General features: G+C 50.2%; 1 protein-coding gene, 1 long non-coding RNA gene and 1 pseudogene across 5 annotated transcripts in view; 1 reads left to right on the top strand and 2 right to left on the bottom strand.

Moving 5' to 3' along the window:
• The window catches only part of LOC105298010, a 17,069-nt gene extending 11,180 nt beyond the window's left edge, over positions 1-5,889 (bottom strand). The window contains exons 1-3 of one of the 4 annotated variants that reach the window (XR_002782463.1): positions 5,794-5,883; positions 5,132-5,599; positions 4,522-4,688 (exon numbers count right to left, since the gene is read on the bottom strand). This is a non-coding gene — a long non-coding RNA (uncharacterized LOC105298010). The other 3 variants (XR_002782464.1, XR_896393.2, XR_002782462.1) reach the window with 3 other exon arrangements.
• Positions 3,660-3,778, top strand: LOC111745063 (annotated as a pseudogene).
• Positions 5,890-16,221: 10,332 nt separating the features above from the next.
• SULT4A1 (sulfotransferase family 4A member 1) overlaps positions 16,222-19,801 on the bottom strand; it is a 20,095-nt gene continuing 16,515 nt past the window's right edge. The window contains exons 9-10 of the mRNA XM_023535894.1: positions 19,468-19,797; positions 16,222-16,750 (exon numbers count right to left, since the gene is read on the bottom strand). Of these exons, the coding sequence (XP_023391662.1) occupies positions 16,638-16,750; positions 19,468-19,797 (443 nt within the window). The 3' untranslated portion in view covers positions 16,222-16,637. The remainder of the gene's footprint in view (positions 16,751-19,467; positions 19,798-19,801) is intronic.

The raw sequence follows: 19,801 nt of genomic DNA, 5'->3' as shown, positions 1-19,801 counted from the left end.
TAGATCCAGGGTGGGTGGGAGTTTGGTGGGGGGTGAGGCCTGAGACTCTGCCTTGTGGACAAGTTCCTGAGAACCACTGTCACACATCTCGGTTTACATGTCACTTCTTCAGGGAGCCTACCTTGACACGCTCACACTAGGTGGGCCCCATAACACACTTCCACAAGGACCTCTGCTGTCCCTCAAGCCCTTAGCCAAGTTTGTATCTATTTGTATGAGTATTCAACTAATGCTTGTCTCCGGGCGTCCCCAGATTCCAGGCCACAGACTAGTGTTCAGAAGTGTCCAAACTTACTGAGTGAATGAATGAATTTGCTTCCGCTCCTGAACCTTGATAGGGTAGAAATCCCGGCCCTCGTTCTCCACTTCTCTCTTACACAGTCCGCAAGTACTTGGAGAATACCCCTTAAATCTCTCCCCGCCTCCTCCATCCCTAAGTTCCCTGCCCCTGTTCGTCCTCATGCGTCTGGATTAAGAAATAGCCCCCTAAACCGCTTCCGGGCCTCTGACTTCTCTCCCTGATCCATCCTCCTCGGCCGCCAGGATTTATCGTTCTAAAGCACAGATACAGTCATGTTATTTCCCTGGCTTAAAAACATGCAATGCGAAACTATACATGTGTTAGGATTTCATAGAACTCTGAAGCAAGAAAAAAATGAATGCATGTCAAAACTGGTGAAATCTGATAATGTCTGTAGCTTAGCTACCAGCACTGTGAAATGGTTCTGATCATCATACTATGGTTATTCCGTAAGACGGGAGAAGCTGAAGGCACACAGGAACTTTCTGTCCTTTTCTACAACTTTTTTATAAATCTAAAATTCTTTTCTTTTTTTTTTTTAATGTTTAAAAAATCATGCAATACTCCTCCAGGGCATAAAGTCATTCACGTCATTAATCACCTGACCCAGGTGACTCTTCCAGGTACTGTGGCTCCGTGCACGCTGCACGTTCACATGGTACTCCGGACAGACCACGTGGTTCCTCACCTCTGCGTTTTAGTTCATGCTTTTGCTAGAACTTCCTTCCTCTTTTCCCACCTGGGGCACTTGAATTCATCTTTCAAGACCGAGGGCATAGCTCTCCCTTCGTGAGGCCTTCCTATCCTCCTTAAACGAAACCAACCACGCCTTTGCAGAGAACTTGGTCTCATAGCTTTGTTTTGCCAACTATTTCATTACAAAAGAGAAGGACACAAAAGTCAAAGCTACCGTAACTCTATTACTTTGCTGTGGGGCTGGTGGGGGGTGGGAGTGGGGGGGACATAAAGTATAAAGTCAAAGTATTAATACTTCCCAGTCCATCTCCCTAGTCCTACCTCTATTTCCACTTTGATTCTCTGCTTCTAGAATTTTCCCTTGGCTGTTTATCTGTGGCCCCTGCTAGTCAGTAAGCCCCTCGAGTGGAAAGAATCAGCAACACTCATCTTTCTGTACACAGCGCCTGCTGCTCGGCCTGGCGCACGGTGAGCAGTCTGCTCTGGTCTTCGCTCTTTGTGGACCACAGTCATCAACACCTAATACTGTGAGGACGAGAAGCCGGCACTAATTTTATCCTCGTTCTGAAAGCTAAACAATGTTCTGAACACAAGCAAGGTCATTCTTAGCTTTACATCATGCTCAGCTTAGGTTTTCTAAATAAAGAGAACGTAAGACATCCATGAACATGTTTACTTCAGAACTTGGCAAAGTAGAAATTAGCAAGAATGATAAAACCAATGCCCCCCAAACGAGCACCAAGTCACAGACTATCAAATACACTTCTTAACCACGGGCAGAAACACAATTAGGCTATTTCACTGACATATTTCTTCGTCAGATAAGTATTGATGTCCAGTTTTTAACAGATGCTATTTATATCCGAATCATAACAAAAGTGCCATCCATCTGCCTTGGCTTCCAGAGAAAACATAATTCAACACGAGAGTAAAAAATGTGCACAGCCAAACAGAAATGGCATCAGAAACGAAAATTGTTGGAACTGGTATCGTGGGGGGAAAATTATCATTTGACTAAACTGGAAAAAGTTGCAAGCAACACAAAAGATTTTGGCAGTTAAATCCAAATACTTGGGAAAAATCTTCTTGTCTATTCTGATACCAAATGGACATTTTGTTATATTTTGGGACACGCACCCTATAAAGTTCCCTTTTTAGCCTTCCACACGCTCACTCAGTCATTTATTGAGCATCTACAGTGGGAAAAAGAAAGGGCTTAGAATCAAGAAGGTATGGAGTTAGACTGGTTCCACTATCTTCTATGCTAACTTGCAAGTTAATTAACCTTCTCCTGACCTGGTTTGCTCATTTGCAAAATGGAAATAATCTTTCTTTTAAAAGCAAGTATTCGTAACCTGGCATCTAGGGACGAAGTCCATGTGTGTGCTTCCATAGGTCTTTAAACTCTTTGAGATGAAATGCAAAATTGTGTGTGAGGTGATTTTTCTAGAGAGAGAATATGCTGCTTTCACCGGCTTCTCAAGGGGTAAATGACACAAAACAGTTAAGTGCCACATGCTAGGCTCGAAGGATACTAGATAATGTATTTAAACAGCCAGACACACAATGGGCTATGTGAACTATTTGGTAGCTGCTATTAATTTTAGGTCCTGGGAAGATACAGAAAGATAAACCTGACAGAGCCCAGGGCAGAAGGCAGGTAGATGGTTACAGCATAAGGTATTGGGTGTCATCACAGGATAACAGAGGAGGGCAAACCAGAGTCAGTGCAGAAAAACCCCAGCAGGAGACAGTGACAAAGCGGAGGCACCAGGTGCACCAGGACAGTGATGTTACCATCAATGCGGTGTCCTCAATGCCTAGACAGGGCTTGGCATATGGCAGGTGCTCAGTGAATAACTGGTAGGTAAATAAGCAAACGAGTGAATGGAACTAACCCAGGGGACAGGATAACATCATCTAGAACTCCCGGGGGAAAACAAAATTCAGAAGGTGTTAGTAAAAAACTATCACTATTCAAAATCGTTCACTTCAAAAAATTCCATACAAATGCAATAGTCTACTTTCTCTCTCGAAATGGTGCAGACGCTGAGCCTATGCCTTCGTCCTTTAGCAGTAATCAGTCCCTCCCCAGCTTCGTGATGAACCCCGGGAGAACTGTCTTTTAGATCCAGGTGTTAGAAAAGCTTTTTTTCCCCAGACTTAAAATGCCTTATTTGCCTGTAAAAAATGAACTTCCTTTTTTTTCTTTTTAAAAAAAATTTTTTTCCTTGTGTTCAAGAAGCTCCCAGCTAAATTAATATAGCTAAAGCTCCCACTATATTAACCATTATGGACGATCTGAGTACTCTTTCATCCTAATGTTACTTTCCTATTTGATCTGTATTTTTCATGAACCTGATTTACATGTTTCTGTTTTACCATTTTATATGTATTCTTACGTCACCTCAAGGCTTTTGTGGGACGTCCAGAGTGTACACATTTTTGAGAGTGCTGGAACACTAGTCAAGAACACAGGTTCTATTACGAGGCAGTCATGGAGTAGAAGCCACACTCTACCATTGTGGCTTCTAGCCACACTCTGCCTTGAAGCCACTTAGCGGCTCTGCGTCCCTGTTGCCTCATCTATAAAAAGGGAATGGTATCTGTACTTTTTCATAAGCAGCTGGTGAGGACTCAGTTTAAAAAATGTGAGGCCCCAGTCCACGGCCATGCCACCCTGAACAAGCCCGATCCCATCTGATTTCGAAAGCTAAGAAGGGTCAAGCCTGGTTAGTACTTAGATGGGAGATCACCTAGGAAGACCAGGTGCTGTAGGCGTTAAAAAAACAATAATAATAAAAATTGAAAAAAAATAAAAAATAAATTAAATAAATTAAAAAATAAGGGATTGTAAGCTGACAAGGTCCTTGCAATCTGTGAGGTCAACCAAGGGTTGCCTCGTCTAAAAATAAATAAATAAATAGCAATTATAGAAAAAAAATGCGAGGCCCCAAACTTGGAACATCGCTCAGTATTAGCTGGCAGTAACGGTCCTAGCTGTGGCACCAGACGCAGTGAAACTGCAGGCAAACGGATGGAGAGCAAAAATAACAATGCCACCTGAAACGACGCAAACAGAACGAAATAGCAGTAAAAGGAAAGGTCAACGCTGAGAGAAAAAAGTGGAAACGAAGCTCGTTAGTACTGGAAGGGTATCGCGTGCATATGTTGTCTCTAGTCACAGAGTTTTCTCAAATAGCTCCCTTCCCTTTACATCTGCTCTTCTAAATGGTGTGGATATCCTGGATAGCACTGCGTTTGAAAGTGAATCAATATTTAAATATTACGAGAATGCAATCTATATAATTGTGCGATTTATATAATTAGATAAATACACTTTAGAAAAGGTCATCTCACTTGTGGTATTTCAAGGAAGAAAGAGACTTCTGTCTCACTCGGTTTCTCGTCTATACGATCCAGCTTATTTTTCCAGCCTGGGAGGGGAAGGAAGGAGTCATCCAAGAAAACCTTCGGTGACTCTCACCGTCTACTAACCTTAAACGATCACTCTCGATACACACCTGTAAAGAAGCTTTATTAAAGCGATTGTCTTGTTAACAGCCAGTGGCCTCCCAGGAGATTCCTGCTCTGGGCAGGCATTCGACTACGGACCATCCTTCTGGAGGTGGTTCTGTCTCCATGTGCCAGTCAGCTGTGAGAATCACAGCATGAGCAAAGAGGAGGATGGCTGGAAAAGAGCAAAAAAAAAAAAAAAAAAGGCAGACAAGATTGGAGAGCAAACTGAAAGTCTCCGGTAAGCATTGCTTGACAAATATTTACCAGCACCTACTGTGAGCCAGGCACTAAAATGAAGGCAGAGAGAAAGGGGAAGTGTGGGTAACAGAAATAAAACTCGTGCCCTCCTAAAGCTTGCAACGAGGTTGCATGGGAGGCAAATATTTTCACAGATAATCAAAGGGCCCGTGCTCGATTCGCTTTCGAATTCCCAGAATTTAGCCAAGTAAATGTTTGTTGGATTGAAGACAATGAACAAAAGAGATGAAGGAACTACAGTAGGTCATAGTCGAAATATTTTTTTGCAGCATTTCTGTAAAACCAGCCATTTAGGGGTGCATATAACTTAAGAAACGGTATTAAATCGCTCTTCTTGAAAGTGAAGTGGTGATTTACCCACGGTCTGAAATAAGCTCTGGGCGACTGGACATTTCACAAAACTTCTGAGGGAGGCGGGGATAACTCTGTGCCGTCTGAGGAAGAAGAATGTGCTGCTAGAAAGTGCAGAGACCTTGACATGAGACAGAAGTGCTGAGTTTGAATTCTGACTCTGCACCTTCCTAGGTGTGTGATTTTGGACAATCCCCTTCATCCCGTAGGGTTCAAGTCCTCATCTGCAAGGTGGAGTTAAATGATATTCATAAGATTACTGCGGGGGCAAATGAAATAAGAGACAGGAAACGTTTCTTAAATCGGAGTGACTGAAGGCATTACCACACATTTCCCATGGGACCCTCAGAGCTCCAGGGAGAAAAATGTCACCACGTTGTTCGTTTGCAGTCTGTCTTCCCCAAATATCACGTCATCTCCATGGGAACAGGACCTTATTATTCACCGCAGTAGCCCCAGAGCCTACAACGGCGCCTGGCACACGCACGCGATGAACGAGAAAACGCGTCACCGGCCTGACACCGGGGATCAGGAGGGGAAGCTCCGTGTCCCGGTGGGCGGCCGCCGCCTCAGGGCTGTGGGACCTTCCGAGCTGCCCGCCGCTAGGGCCTTCCTCCACCCCGTCGGCTCGCGCCCGCGGTCCCGGCGCCGAGGCCGCGCCGCCTTACCCGTGCCCCTTCCTTTTCTCCGCCTCGTGGCGCCACACCCGCGCGCGGGGACCTGCAGGCCACCGGGCCGCGGAGGCCCGGCCCACTCGGCGTCTCTAGGACGCCGTTGCCCGAGCGACGACAGCACTCGCCGATTGGAGAATGTGTCTCCGCACGGGGCAAGAAGCCAAGCTCCGATTGGCCAAGTCGACTGCGGCCTGGTGGGGGGGCGTGGCCAGGCCGCGCCGGGGGCTCCGCCCCCACGGAAGGAACTTCCGCAGGGAGTCCTGTCCCGAGGGAGCGGGAATTTGTCCTGAAGGCGTGTGTCACGGAATCGGGGTTCTGGGAAGCGGCCTTAGCGCGAGCTGGCGGTTGGACTGGTCGCACCAAACCGCTGGGAGCCGCGTGGTCTGGGGGAAGCCAGTCCTCTCCGGAGGAGCGACCACGCGTCCCCACTCCGGCCGGCGTCTGGACGGGGGAGCAACGCGTCTAAAGCCGGACCACTCCCTACGCCCTTCCAAATGTTAGCACTTGTAGCGACTGGGATTGTCGAACTCACCGGCGTGTCCAGTCGTGACCTGCTGGCCTCGTCCAGGAGACCGGGAGCCCCGTGGAGAGGGGACCAGCTTGCTTCTCCCGCTGCTGTCGCCTTAGCTCCGACCGCTTAGGGGCCGTTCAGTAGGTAGTCGCCAAATGAGCCGGTTCTTGCCCACACTCGGAAGCCAAGTGGAAGTTCGATGAGTCGTGTTGATAATAATAATAATAAGAGCAAGAGCCACTGGCCCTTGGGGACCACTTCCCTTTGCCAGGCACCCATCTGTGTTACTTGTCATTCGATCTGCTTTGAGCTTGATAACAGCCCAATGAGGTAGGTGCTATGGTTACTCCCACTTTGCAGATGGGAAACCGAGGCACGGAGGGGGATCCATGGACACACAGCTAGTCAAAGTCAGAACCCACGCAGGTTAGGTCCCAAGTCCATGCTCTATATCACCCCGTGTACCACTCACTTGTGGGAGAGGGGCAGTAAGTAACCCAGGGGCCAGTCTTCCATGGGTGACCCGAATCGCATCTCCATTTGCCTTCTCTTGGATTTCATTGCTTAGGTCAGCAGTTCTCAAAGCGTGGTCTGGGAACCCCTGGGGGTCCTGAGACCCTTTCAGAGAATCCATAATCATCAAAACTTTTATAGTTGACACTAAGATGTTACTTGCATTTTCACTCTTATTTTCTAAGGAGCGTACAGTAGGGATTTCTGAAGCTACGTCATGCGTGATACTGCAACAGATTGAATACAAAAGAAGATAGGAGAATCCAGCTGTCTTCCCTTAAGCAAACATTAAAGAGATTTTCAAAAACATAAAACTGCCTTTTCATTAGTTTTTATTTGGGCAAGTATTTGTCATAAAAAAGTTAACATGTAAGGGGTTTATTGTTATTTTAAAGGAATTAGTAAATGTTTAAAATTTTTCTTATCAGTTTTACTTTCTAAAATGGTAAATATTGATAGATATAACCCACAAAAACAAAAGCTCTTTGGGACCCTCAATATTTTCCAAGAGCGTAAATGGATCCCGAGACCAAAAGTGCTCAGCTCAATTGCCTCTCTCTCATAATAGCCAACAATCTCATTCCCTCTCCCTCTCTTGCTCGCTCCCCCACCCTCCCTCCCTCCTTCTATCCCTCTAAAAACATACTCTAGGATCTCACATCTTTAAAACTATTATTTTTTAGTGGCCACCCCATTTCTCTGCTCCCTTATAACCACTTCTCAGTAGAGTTGTCTATACATGCTGTCTCTGTTTCTGTAATCATTCCCTCTCGATCAGTCTTACCAGAGGCTTGGCTCCATTATTCTTTGGTACTTGGTCAATTTTCATAAATCTTTCACTTATGCTTGACTTTAGCTTACTCGACCTCTCAGCAGCAGTCAACCCAGTGGATCATTCCCTCCTACCTGAAACTCATTCTTCTCAGCTTCTGTAATATCGGACAATCCTGGGGATCATCCTAAATCACCAACTATCTAATTCTCAGGCCCCATTGGTCATTCTCCTCCTCTGTATGGCCTTTGGACATTAGGGTCTCTCTGACTGACCTAGATAGTGCTCTTATGCTTAATTTCAGCCTTGACCCGTCCACGGGTGTGTATCAGAGACCCCTTGGACTTCAGCCACCCACACAGTCCGCTGACCTCCCTCACTCTGACCCATTTCAATAAGTGGCACCACTTAACCTAGGAAACCTTGTTGTTATCCTGTAACGATCGTTGTGCCATCCTCAACATCCAGTCCTTCAGTGAGTCCTGTTGGTTCCAACGCCAGAGGACGTACCCTGTAACCTCACCCATTCTCTGTAGCCTCACCCGCGGCCCCTTGCCTCATAAGGACAAAACGTGGACAGAGTCTGTAACCGCGGTGTTGGAGGGAAAGGCACGGCAGGGGCAGCAGGTTCGGCACTGGCTAGCTTAAATCACTTCAGCAAGTCCTTTACCCTCTGTAGGCATTGGCTAATCCTGGGAGGTGCAGTCACTCCAGTGTTAGCAAGGCCTCAAGGTGACAAAGCATCAGGAAATACGGAAAATAAAAATCATGGGAAATACAAGAGGTTTCTCCATTCATCTGCTGCTAGATGGGTGTGCGGGTTGTTTCTACCTTTCCGCTACTATGAATAATGCCACTGGGAACACTGGAGTACACAGTATCCAAATCCCTCTCTTCATTTTGGGGGAATATAGGAGTGGAATTTTTGTTGCTGTTACTGTTATTTGTTCCTTCAGTTTTCAGGAGAAATGACACAGGAAACTGTATTTAGTGTGAGTCTGCTGGCGATGAATCAATTCCGTTTTTATTTATCTGCAAATGTGTTTATTTGCTTTCACTTTAAAGGATATTTTCCCCGAGTATAGAACTCCAGGTTTGCAGTTATTTTTTGTTCAGCATCTTAAAGGTGCCATTGGGTTATGTTCTGGCTTCCATCATTTCTGTTGCAGTGTTGGCCATCTGTGTGATTGTTATGCCTTTGAAAGCAACGTGTCTGTCTTTTCTCTGGGAATTTTTAAGGTGTGCCTCGGTGTGGTTTTCTTTGTCTTTATCCTGCTTCGATTTTGTAGCATATCTTGAATCTGTGCCTTAATGTCTTTCATTGGTTTTGGAAAATTTTCAGCCAGTATCTCTTCAGATATTGTTCTGTCCGTTTTCCCTTCTCTTTCCGTGATGCTGAGCCAGAGGCACCTACTCACATAAAACTAAGATAACTGTTTTTAAAAATACATTCTGTGGCTATTTGTTTGTAATCTCTAGGATTATCTCATTGTATTATTGTACTTTAGAAGACCTACTTTAAATAACAGCAAACACATCCAGCACTAAAAAATGTAATGACACGATACCAGGAATTTACTAAATCTGTCTTAAATTTTTCTCTCCCCCATTACATCAAGGGTCTTCTTGTTCAAAACCAGCAATAGTTGGGATAATTCGTTGTTCGGAATAAAGTAACCGAGATAACAAACTGCTACATGAGAGTCTTTGCAAGAATTCTTTTTAGTAACACTTTTTCTGAGGGAAAATTGTAGGTGAAAAACCCTGACAGTTGGCTGTGTGAGCAAACATGGGATTTAATAAATGTCTTTTGAACCGACCTGAACTCAACAGTGAAGCAATTAAAGCGTATGATTGAGTCAACATAACCCAGAATTGGGAAACTAAAAATACATGCGTATTTCCTTAAACACAAGGATTTCCCCCATGTATTTAAATGACTAGTGATTAGATCGGTCTGTCATGAGATTTTGTCATGTATTTATTTTTTTTCCCTGAAGAACACCTTTACTCCAAAGTGTTTTCCCTGCTCCTAGAAATTTATCACTTGCGTGTGAAGAGTTATTTTTTTTTTTTGTAAAAACCTAAATTTACCTTTTTGTGTATTGTCCTGACAGCCCATAAGTCTATTAGATTAGTTTTGCTCTCTGTTCAAATGGACCAGAGTTCTGTCAGGTGACAGTGGCCCCAAAGAGGAGTTTGAAGAGGGAGACTGTTGTCTCCCTTGACCAAACCTTCTGAGAACTGACGGTTCCCCTGGCTGCCCCATAGTGAATCTACTCTCAATAGGGCTGAACCCATTACCTTGTCCACGGTACCATTCGGCATCATTGAAACCAGGAAAACTCACTGCCCCAGAAATTGTTACAGCCTCTGCTACTTACACCCGTTGCAGGAATCTGCTGCTCAAAACCTCTGATGATGATTGAAAGATGCAAGCCATGGGAAGTTGGGGGAAATATTTTTACCCTTATGATATCCAAGAGACAGCTCATTCCCTCCGTAATCAGGTAGAAACTCGGGGATCGTGGAGAGCTGTGTCCCACCCTCCACGTTTTGAGTACTTATACCACAGTCTGTACACCTAGGAGACTGGGGTCTAGAGTCAAGCCTGCAATTATATCACAGTAATCAATAATGGTGTTATACATGGAAATTATGCCTCCATGTGAAGAAACAGACAGCAGGAACTGATTAACCCCTAAAAAGTTAAGTACTGTTTTCGGCCTCGTCTATTAAAAAAAGACTGAACGGAGAACAAACACATGACACAGACGCATATGCATCTAAACAGAAGCTGAGACTATCCTGGAAATCTGCGAGCTGAGATTTCTCTGAGTGCTGTCTTTTTGGTGGCCTCATAAAATGGAGACTCTGTGAGGCCGTCTTAGGAGAAAAAAAATTTAAATAAATGAGATATAAGTAGCTCTTTTGGAAAAGCTCCCGTGGCTATTTTTTCTTTACTAAAATAGATGCTTTTGTTCTCAGATAGTTACCTTGACAGATGACACAGCTGCTCGTTTTAGTTCAATCAGCCAAAATCTAACTTGCACATTTTAACACTGTCACTACAAACAATTGATTATCATTTGTAAACAGCGCCATTTTCGTACCTCATCTGGGATCACACGTTGAGAGCCTCTGCACTGGCTCAACGCACGCAGCACCTTCACATGTCCTCATGGCCCTTTAGTGGGCAAAAATGCTGCTAAGCTCCTAATTTTCCTTAATAATTACTGGTTGTCTCCTTCCCCGGAAACAGGAATCAAAATCCACTCGCTTTGGTCCTGCGCGAGATTCCATAGTGTAGAACCCTGGCATTTGGCCTTTTAAGGAATCCTGCCCTCTGAACAATGTGGTGCAGTGATCTTAGGAGAAGCGGCCCCCACCCCGGACTAAAGAAGCAGTTAGAAAAGCATTTCATGTTTCGTACACCCAGGCAGCTAGCAAAACCCCTGACAATCACGGGTAATTCTCTTCGCTGAGAGCCAGGATCTTGTAACAGCTTGTAATTAGTGCTGGTTAGCATTTAATTTGCCTTTAGTTAGGTAACAAGCATTTATTGATCGCCTGATAGGAGCAGAGCGCTGTGCTAAGCAGTATGAGGACAGAGTGATGAATGAGGCCCCGTCTCTACTTACAGTCTACTTGGGGCTGAAAACGGATACTTTGGAAAGGAAACTCGACAACAGTTACAAAATGTTTTTGTAACTATACTGCCACAGAGAATTATTACTCTTTCAGAATCTGAGGCTCTAACTCCTGGCACAGTCCCATTCTAAGGAGGCACCCGAGGCTGCATCCTGTGGCAGAAGTGGGGACATACCAGCCGCTCATCCTCTGGGTTTCCTCCTCCCTCTCTGGAGAGCCCCAAGTGCGGGGGGGGGCGGGGTACCCAGGACAGAGGCCGCCACCAGCCTTTGAAAATCTGTCTGTCTGCCTTAACTGACAACCCCACCGTCTTCGATAAAAATGGAGCGGAAGCTTAGGTCCCTACAGGACAGCAGCACTACCGAGCTAGGGTTAAACCCGGATGGCCTCGTGGAGATTGAGTTTCAAGGCCAAGTGGAAGTGGGTGGTGGATAAGGACTGGCAGCGCTTAGAAACAACAGGGACTTTCCCAGAGGGCAAAAAGGGGCCACCAAATTCAGGGAAGAGAACGGTAGGCGTGTAAGTCAGGGCCGTGGATGAGCAATGCGGCCAAGCCAGAGTGGGCCGGGAAGCAGGTGACAAGGGCTGGGCCTGCAGAGGCTGCGGCCCTCGAGGTGGTCAGGTAGGCCGACTCCAGCAGACCGTGGAGAAGTTCCAGTCAGTGACGCTTCACTGACAGTGGCCTCAAGAAGCAGGTGGTCACCTGGGTCCCGGGTATGGGACAAGCGGCACAGCAGTGGCCCCCACCCCCAGCAGCGGAGAGAGGAGGAGGGAGACCTCAGGGGGTTCTTGGAGACCATGAGCTTAAAGCCTAATTCCCTGTAATCCGGGTTGAACTGGGGGAATGGCAATCCAGGCAAGGTGACAGCCTGAGGGGGACCCAGAGGCCCAAACAACCAGCTCTTCTTGAACAGAGTGAGATGAGCTCTAAGCTACTGACTGTATTTAAGTAAAAAAAAAAAAAAAAGTTTTCTGGAAATCGCACATACTATGGAATGTAAAGAGGGGAACTGAGAGACAGGAACACTAAGGGAAAAAAAGAGATTTTAACCAATTCACTTGTTTTTTGAGGATGTACAGAGCAGAGTGTCTTGGTGGCTTGGATGGGGATCTTTCCTCCTGCAGAAATGACCTCGCTCGCAAATTTTATGACTTGCCCAACAGCACGGATTTATGTAAAGATCACAACTTTAAAGAGGATAAAATGCATTTTCTGGTTGCTTTTTATATTTTGGACACATTTAGCATTCTCCAGTTTTTAAGGAATGATTTTAACGGAGCACAGACTCCTTCCGTCAATAGCGAGGGGACAGGTTTAGAGACTGCAGCTCAGACATCCGGTGCCAACTAGCTTACAGGGATCCAAGTGTGAGAATCAAATTGTCATTTGATGTGTAGATTTGGCAAAGGAGCAGCGCGCCTTGGAGATGGCGATGCAGGCCCAAGCTGTGTGACAAGCGTTTCTGTGACTAATTCTCTTAGCCCTTGCTGGCAAAGTCCATCACGGGCTCAAAGTTCAGTCTCCCTCACTTCATCAGCTCCTCTGGGACGGAGGGAGAGCAGGGGCAGGAAGGGCACCAGAAACGCAGTCTGTCCCGTGGGTTCACCCAGGTCAGGGGAGCCAGAGACTCGCCGGGAAACGTGTTCAGATGGGGAGAAGAACACAAGTGACCAGGGGCGCTGACAGGAAGACTGTGGAATAGGGCAAAGGCACGGAGCCGTGGGTCAGGGGGAGGCGGGAGGACACCAGCCTGGGTCTCTTCTGGGAAAATACAGCCTCCAGGGGCAGAGCCGGCAGGCAGTGCATAGATGGTACAGGGCAGGTGGTTTCGGGAAAAATGGAATCCACTGTAACGATGAAAGATGCCACTCACTCAGCAATGATTAGGCGCTGATGACATACCAAACTCAAGCCTAGGAAAAGGCTGACAGCACGGCTCTGCTCTCGGGGTGTCACTGTCCCCCCACAGGGAGGGGGACACCTGCAGAGCAGTGAGGCAAGTGGGAAGAGAGGGAAAAGCAGGGGGTGCTGGGGGAGTGGAGGGATTTGTTCACCAGGTGGAGGCAGGGCTGGTCAGCACAGGTGAGGGAGTCCAGAGTGGAAGGCAGCCCTGGCCTGGGGCAGGGGGCTGCACGAGTGGCCAGAGAGGACTGCCAGCCACAGGATGGCTGTCCCGGGAGGTGGCGAGCTTGTCAGGGGCAGACGCCCAGCCATCAGGATGTCAGAAGGTGCTCTCCGGCTGGGCAAGCCTGGACCATCTGCCAAGGTGCCAGCCCAGTCTGAAAAGGCTGCTTCTGCAAGGAAGCGTGGAAGACCATGTCCCATGGGTGGAGCTGGGGCCAAACTCTACAGAAAGGATGGACACCGACGTCTCCCCAACCCATTGCAGAGAGCAGTCGGCTCGCTGAAAGCTGGATAAACGTGTCCCACACTAGGGACCTCGCAGGACAAGGCCTGCAGGTCTCCGTCTGTATCTGCTGCAGTCCAGAGGGCGACATCAGCCAGCAGGGACTTCTCAACTGTCAACTACGAAGCTGTCAAGTCTGATGTGGCCGCTAGAGGGCGCTCGCCAGCAGGGCTGGGAACAGACGACCCTGGTGGGTTTTATTTGTGCTTCGAAAGCCATTTCTTTTGTTATGACCACGCTATGGAGTGAGCAGGGCGAAGATTATCTCCACTGGGTACACTGTGATCTGGATCAGAGAAATTAAGTGACTTACCTGCTTAGGTGGGAAGGCCATCCTCATCCTCAGGGGAAGAAACTGGGCACGTGGAGGGTTCCAAGTAGCATTGTCAGAGCCAGGCAGGGAGCCCAGAGACAATCCCAGCCTGGTGAGGAGATGTTTGGGAGTAAAACCCTATGACGGTCCCCCAAATCCTTTTTGGGGTCTCACTGGTCTGTGGAGCCAGGCCAGGCAGCAGGGGCTCCTGTCATGGGCCCTGATCTCCAGGAATCCTACAGCTGAAGACTTAAACCTGCCAAGGTCTCCCTCGCCCTCCTGGCCCTACTCAAATCCCACCTGCTGTGGAATGCAGCTACCCCGCCCCATCCTTCCACCTTCCACAAGGCAGGAACCAGACGCCAGTCCCCACACGCTTCCGTCAACACGGAGCCAGACTGCTGGGTCAGAAGATGGCTGGGTCAGCCTCTCATCGAGGGCTCTGAGTCACGCACCAGGGGAACAGCCCCCTCAGCCCCAGCCTGCAGGCTACTCACAAAGCAGCCAGGGGAGTGTTTCAAAAAGGTTCTGTGACGACCACGTTGCCCTCCACCATTGTGAGCACCAGGAGGCCGCGCCTTTTCTGCCTGTCTCCCCAGCACCCACAGCAGCGCCTGGCACAGGGAGGGGTCAGGTGTTTGCTGAACGGGCGCATCCAGGGCGTGAAGTGCCGACTAGGCAGGGCCAGAGGCAGCACTCCACAACTCGGTACTCGAAGACGGGGCACTGCCTTCCATGCTTCCTGCTTCACTGCCTTTACCTCGATTTTCTCATTTTAGGTGGTTTATAAATGATTTGGGGGAGGACCCTCTGGGATAGTCCATAAACTAACCGGGGGTCTAGGGTAATTCCAGATCCCAGAGACTTAAAGGAACCGGTCCATCGGAAAGAAAAAAGCTCGATCTGAGAACATTGTGTCCCGAACTTTCCCTCGTGAGGGACGGGGAAGACGGACTTCGGACTTCACAGTGAGATGTGATGTCCACCACCCCACGGGCTGCCATGTGGATAATGCAGCCTCCTAAGGCAGAGGCCCGAGACACCGGCACCCCAAATCTCCCCCTTGCTTTCCGCTTCTCCCCACCCTTCCTTTCATTTCGGCTCATCAAAGATCTCAAAAGTGAACAAACAGCGAGGTGGAGCGTCTGAACCAGGGTAAACCAGCCGAACGTGACACAGGCCTGTGACCCCGTGCGGTCAGCCCCAGGGATGGGGGGTCAGCAGGGTGCACACTCCTGCAGTGCTGAGGGGACCATGTGGGGCCCCTCCACCTGTCAGCACACGCTCGACACAAGGCACGGGACGGGTCTTTATTAAAGATGCAAGCAAGCACAGGAACATCACGTGTGGTGCTCAGTAACATCCGTACAGTACTAAAAATAGAAAAATAGAAAGGAAATTTCACACAAAGCAGCCGCCCTCACGGATACACAGAAAAGGTGCTGCCCAGCCCCCCAACCCCCCCAGGCCACCCACCCCGTCCCAGCCGCTCTCCCTCAAACAGCACATGAGCATCTGGACCCTTCCGAAGACACGCCCCTGGCCACCCCTGGGCACTTCTCAGCCACGGCAATTCCCGAGACCAGCCGGGTCCCACGACGGCGGTGACACGCGCACAGGCTGCTCGCCCAGGCACCCTCCACCACCTCTCCAGCCAAACGGGGGCCAGAAAACGAAGTGGGGTGGAGGAGAGCAATGAGAACGTCGCCTCTGCTCCCCCAGGCAAACTGAGGTGCGGGGCGTGCAGGGGAAAAGCCTGGGCGGCCAACGCGGCCTGTGTGGAACGGCACTGGACCCGCGCAGCGGTTCTCCCTGCACCGCGGCGCTCCCGTGCCTGAGCCCCTCGGGTTCGCGGCGACACCGGGCCAAGGCCCGGAGCTCCAGACATCCACACGCGGCGTCTGCCCCCGCCCCCCAGCAGCGTCAGGCTCCCGCTCCAGGCAACGAAGCGAGACGGCAGAGCGAAGACGCAACTCCGCGCTCACTCGGCGTCTCTGCGGAGGACGCTCCCGCCACAGCATCCGCTGTCCGCCCGTCGCTGGCCTCCGTGCTCTCCCCAGGGGCCGGTGGCGGGTCCCTCGGTAGCCGGGTCTGGAAGGCCCTTGGGAACAGTTTCCCGCTTTATTTCGGGAGCTGACAGAGAACTCGCCTCCATCGGGGGCCGGCCTCCCGCCCCACCTGACCCGGAGAACCGGTGAGCGCGGGGTGGCCGAGCCTTACAGGAGAAACTACAAAAACAGAGTCAGCCCTGAGATCTTTCTACCGTTGGGGTGTGGCTCGCTCCTGAGTCCCCTCGGAAATGAACTTTTATTTGGTTTACTGACATTTATTTAGGTTTCCAGTGAAAAGCTCTATAAAACACAATAAATAACGCGGGGTTGGAGAACGCAGACATTCCAGTTGCGTATGTTACAGACTTTAAACTTATGGAACCGGCCGTCAGAACTGCAACCTTTATGTTTGTAATCAGACATGTAGAGACTTTAAACTCCAAAGGCTAGACGGCTGCTCGGGACCAGAAGCCACCGCACCTCCTCCGGCCTCTGCACCCACCCCCCCGCCATTTTCACCGTGTCTGGGTTTGTCCAACGAGTCACAAATGAGCGCCTAGGGGACTTGTAGCTAGACGTGTCTGGGCACTGTGAGCATGCAGGCGTGCCATGGCTGTTGTTATAAATAAAAGTCAAACGTGAGGTCGCACTTCCCCATCTTCTGCTTGTACACCAGATCGAACTTCTCGTTCATGGAGACGGTGAAGATGTCCTTCCACAGCCCGACCCTCCCTGAAACACAAACGAGGACACTTGCTGAAGCCGGGCTGCCGGCTGCCGAGCCACAGGAAGCCTCAAAACTGACCTGGAAGGCTCCAGATCTATCCCGGACCCTCCGAATTTGGCCTATGGGGACAGGGCAGGCTATCTGAACTACAGACAAGCTGAACCAGGTTCTCTAAGCCTGTCGTCCTGGTGTCCCTCCCCCTGTTCACTGCTGGACCCCAGTGCCGGGCACAGGGCGGTGACTTTCCACACCCGGAGGGTGGACAGTGCCTGTGGAACGGGCCCACTGCCCTGGCACCACGTGGCGTGGGGGCCTCCATGCCAGCTCAACACAGCTCAACAGCTCCACCAAGGCAGCATTTGCTTCTGGAGAATTTGAAAAGGAAAAAAAAAAAAAATCATCCGAAAAGACAGAACATTTTATGGGCGAGCAGGAAGCCTCCTGACGGGGTCAAGGGGGAAGATCTGAGAAGCCCACCTGCGTGACCTCGCGGAGGAACGAACAGTCGCCGGGTAAGCCAGCTTTTGTGACCTGATGCCAAGCGAGTGTGGCAGCAAGCAGGCCCCGCCTCAACACTGAGCCAGGCAGGGCTGCAGCTCGGGAGGCCGGCCAAAAACTGCCAGCTCGCCTGAGATGTGCGGGGCATGGGGCCTGCGGGTTGATGTTCACGCAGGCTTAGGGGGCAAGGGGCAGAGCTCAAAACGACCCCGAACTGCTGGACCCACGCACTGTGCATTCATGACAAAGTCTGCAGCAGGATGAGTCAAATGCTAAGGGCCACCATGAAGATGTCAGGAGTGGGGCCGCTGACCTCTCAGCCCTGGGAGCTGGGGGCCCGCCGCCCGGAGCCCTGTCACCGTGCTTTCCAGTAACGGCCTCGGGGACAGAAATGCTCGCTCAGGATTCCTTTCGCTGTCAACACGTCTGAGATCAGAGCCCTGGCTCTGGCGTCTGTCTCCCTCCGTCAGCCCTATTAGTGACAGTCGTCCTCGTCCTCAGGTACGAAACCACAACCCTGCAAATGCTGAGCTAACGTATTCGACGTGACAAGGATTTCTCCTCGGTAATGAAAATTATATGTCAGTGCGGGAGAGGAAGGAAACAAGAGAAACTGTTCTGCTACTCGTGAATGACACCTAAAGGACAGAATGAGAAGCTTCTAAAGCAATCATACTATTTTATTTTCCCATGATTATTTTTCTCAGCTGAGGCAGCCGAGAGCTCGTCAAAGGAGTCACCCACCTGGTTTAGGATTTGGAATCAAGACAGTGCAATTTATGCTGTGACATGAATCAAATTTAAGCAATGCAGCTGGCTACTCAAAGCCCTGCATCTCACCAACGCAAGAAGGTCTTCCGAGCAAAGAGGCAATGTGCTAAAAGAAAACAAAATCAAACTGAAACAAAGCGAAACCAAGGTGAACAATGACAAAGCAAACACACCAGAAGGGGCATATGGCGCGCAGTATGTTCTCGACACTTCTTTACCACACGAATGAACCGAAACGGGTATTTTGGAGAAGGTCACACCCAAGGATAACAAAACACAGCAAAAGCAAAACTAAAATAGAGCAAATAAATTGTAAATCATAAATATTTGTGAGAATGCAGCCAGGAAATAAATTGTGAGGTATTTTTGTTTTCTTCCTGGAAGAGGTGACCGCTCTGCCTTTCTGGGAAGGCACTGTCCACCTGACCTTCAGAACGGCCGTCAGCCACGTGGCGGCCATGATCAGCCCTTCTAAGAGGACAAATAAAGAGCCTAAGCTCAGAGGCCTGGCTAAGGCACTCCCCCGGGATGTAGCTGTGAGGCGGCCCGGCCCCCTGTCCCTGCCCAGGTACCTCCCTGTGCATCTGAGCCGGGCTGCAGAGCCACTGGCTTCTCTGCACGCCTCCCCCTCACCCCCCGCCACCTTCGAGCCCTCTCGTCACCTGGGCAAGCTCCAGATTCACCCAGCTGGGAACCGACCTCAGGTCTACACCACCAGGGGTCACAGGGGGGTCGCTCTCACCAAAAGGGTGGTTTACACACCACCCCTGGGGACCCAGGGAGTTTTCACGCCTGAGCTCCATACAGTCAGGCAGCCTCTGAGGACACGGGAGCAGCCCGGGTGGCCGTGAGGACTCCTCCCATCTCAAATTGCCTCACACCCAAGAAACGGCTTCTGCTGCCGGGAGCTGGCTCCAGCCTTGCTGTCTGATGCCAGTGCGGCCGACCCCCTGGGAGGCCTGCACTTCCTGCTCACACCCTCCCTCCCTGGGCAGGGAAAGTCCTTACCTGTGTAGCCAGCACCCACTTGGGGTGCGGGAAAACGGCGCCCCCTCGCATGGGGACCCACCCCCACCCGCATCATCAACTCTCCCACGAGCCAGCTGAAGGCTGAGGAATCCATCTGCGTGCTGTGAGCTTCGAAATTTCACAGCCCCAAACCCCTCCGCAGCTCTGCTCTGTGGGGCCATCTGGGATGGCACCTGCATGAAAACATCCTGCCCACGGAAACTGAAACATCCCAGCCGCCACTCCTGTAAACTAAAACACCACGTGCTCGAAACAGGGCACACAGCAGTCGAGGGCACTCCACCGGGCCATCGACGGCCCAGCTTCCAGGTGCCCTGGAGGAGTGAGACGCAGGGCAGCGGGGCACTGAAGTGGGGGACAACGAACACCTGCAGGGAGGGGACCCAAGGCAGAGGAAGGGGGGCGGGGGCGGCCCGGCGCGTACCCCGGCCCACGGGCAGGGCCTCGGCGTTGCAGCACTGGTCCACCAGCTGGTGGCAGTGCTCGATCAGGGCCTCCAGCTGGGCCTTGTCACAGGACACTCCCAGAAATCTGGCCAACTGCTCCACCATCGTCACGAGGTCCTGGAAGGCAAGAGCAGAGAGTGGGGGCCCAGCAGAGATGGCGGACGCTGCCCCGGACACCTTCCTCAGTTCCAGGACGGGCCTGGAAATGAAATCCAGAGGCTGGGGAACGGCCCAAGGCCCTCGGCAGACCTGGAGGCCACACCTAGGTCCTCTGGGGAATCCGGAAGCAGGCACAGAGTGTGACACAGCTAC

This window comes from Pteropus vampyrus, unplaced genomic scaffold (assembly GCF_000151845.1).
Source record: "Pteropus vampyrus isolate Shadow unplaced genomic scaffold, Pvam_2.0 Scaffold145, whole genome shotgun sequence".
NCBI classification, from domain to species: domain Eukaryota; kingdom Metazoa; phylum Chordata; class Mammalia; order Chiroptera; family Pteropodidae; genus Pteropus; species Pteropus vampyrus.
The sequence above is the reverse complement of the archived record's forward strand: the minus strand, read 5'-3'. Positions and strand labels throughout refer to the sequence as shown.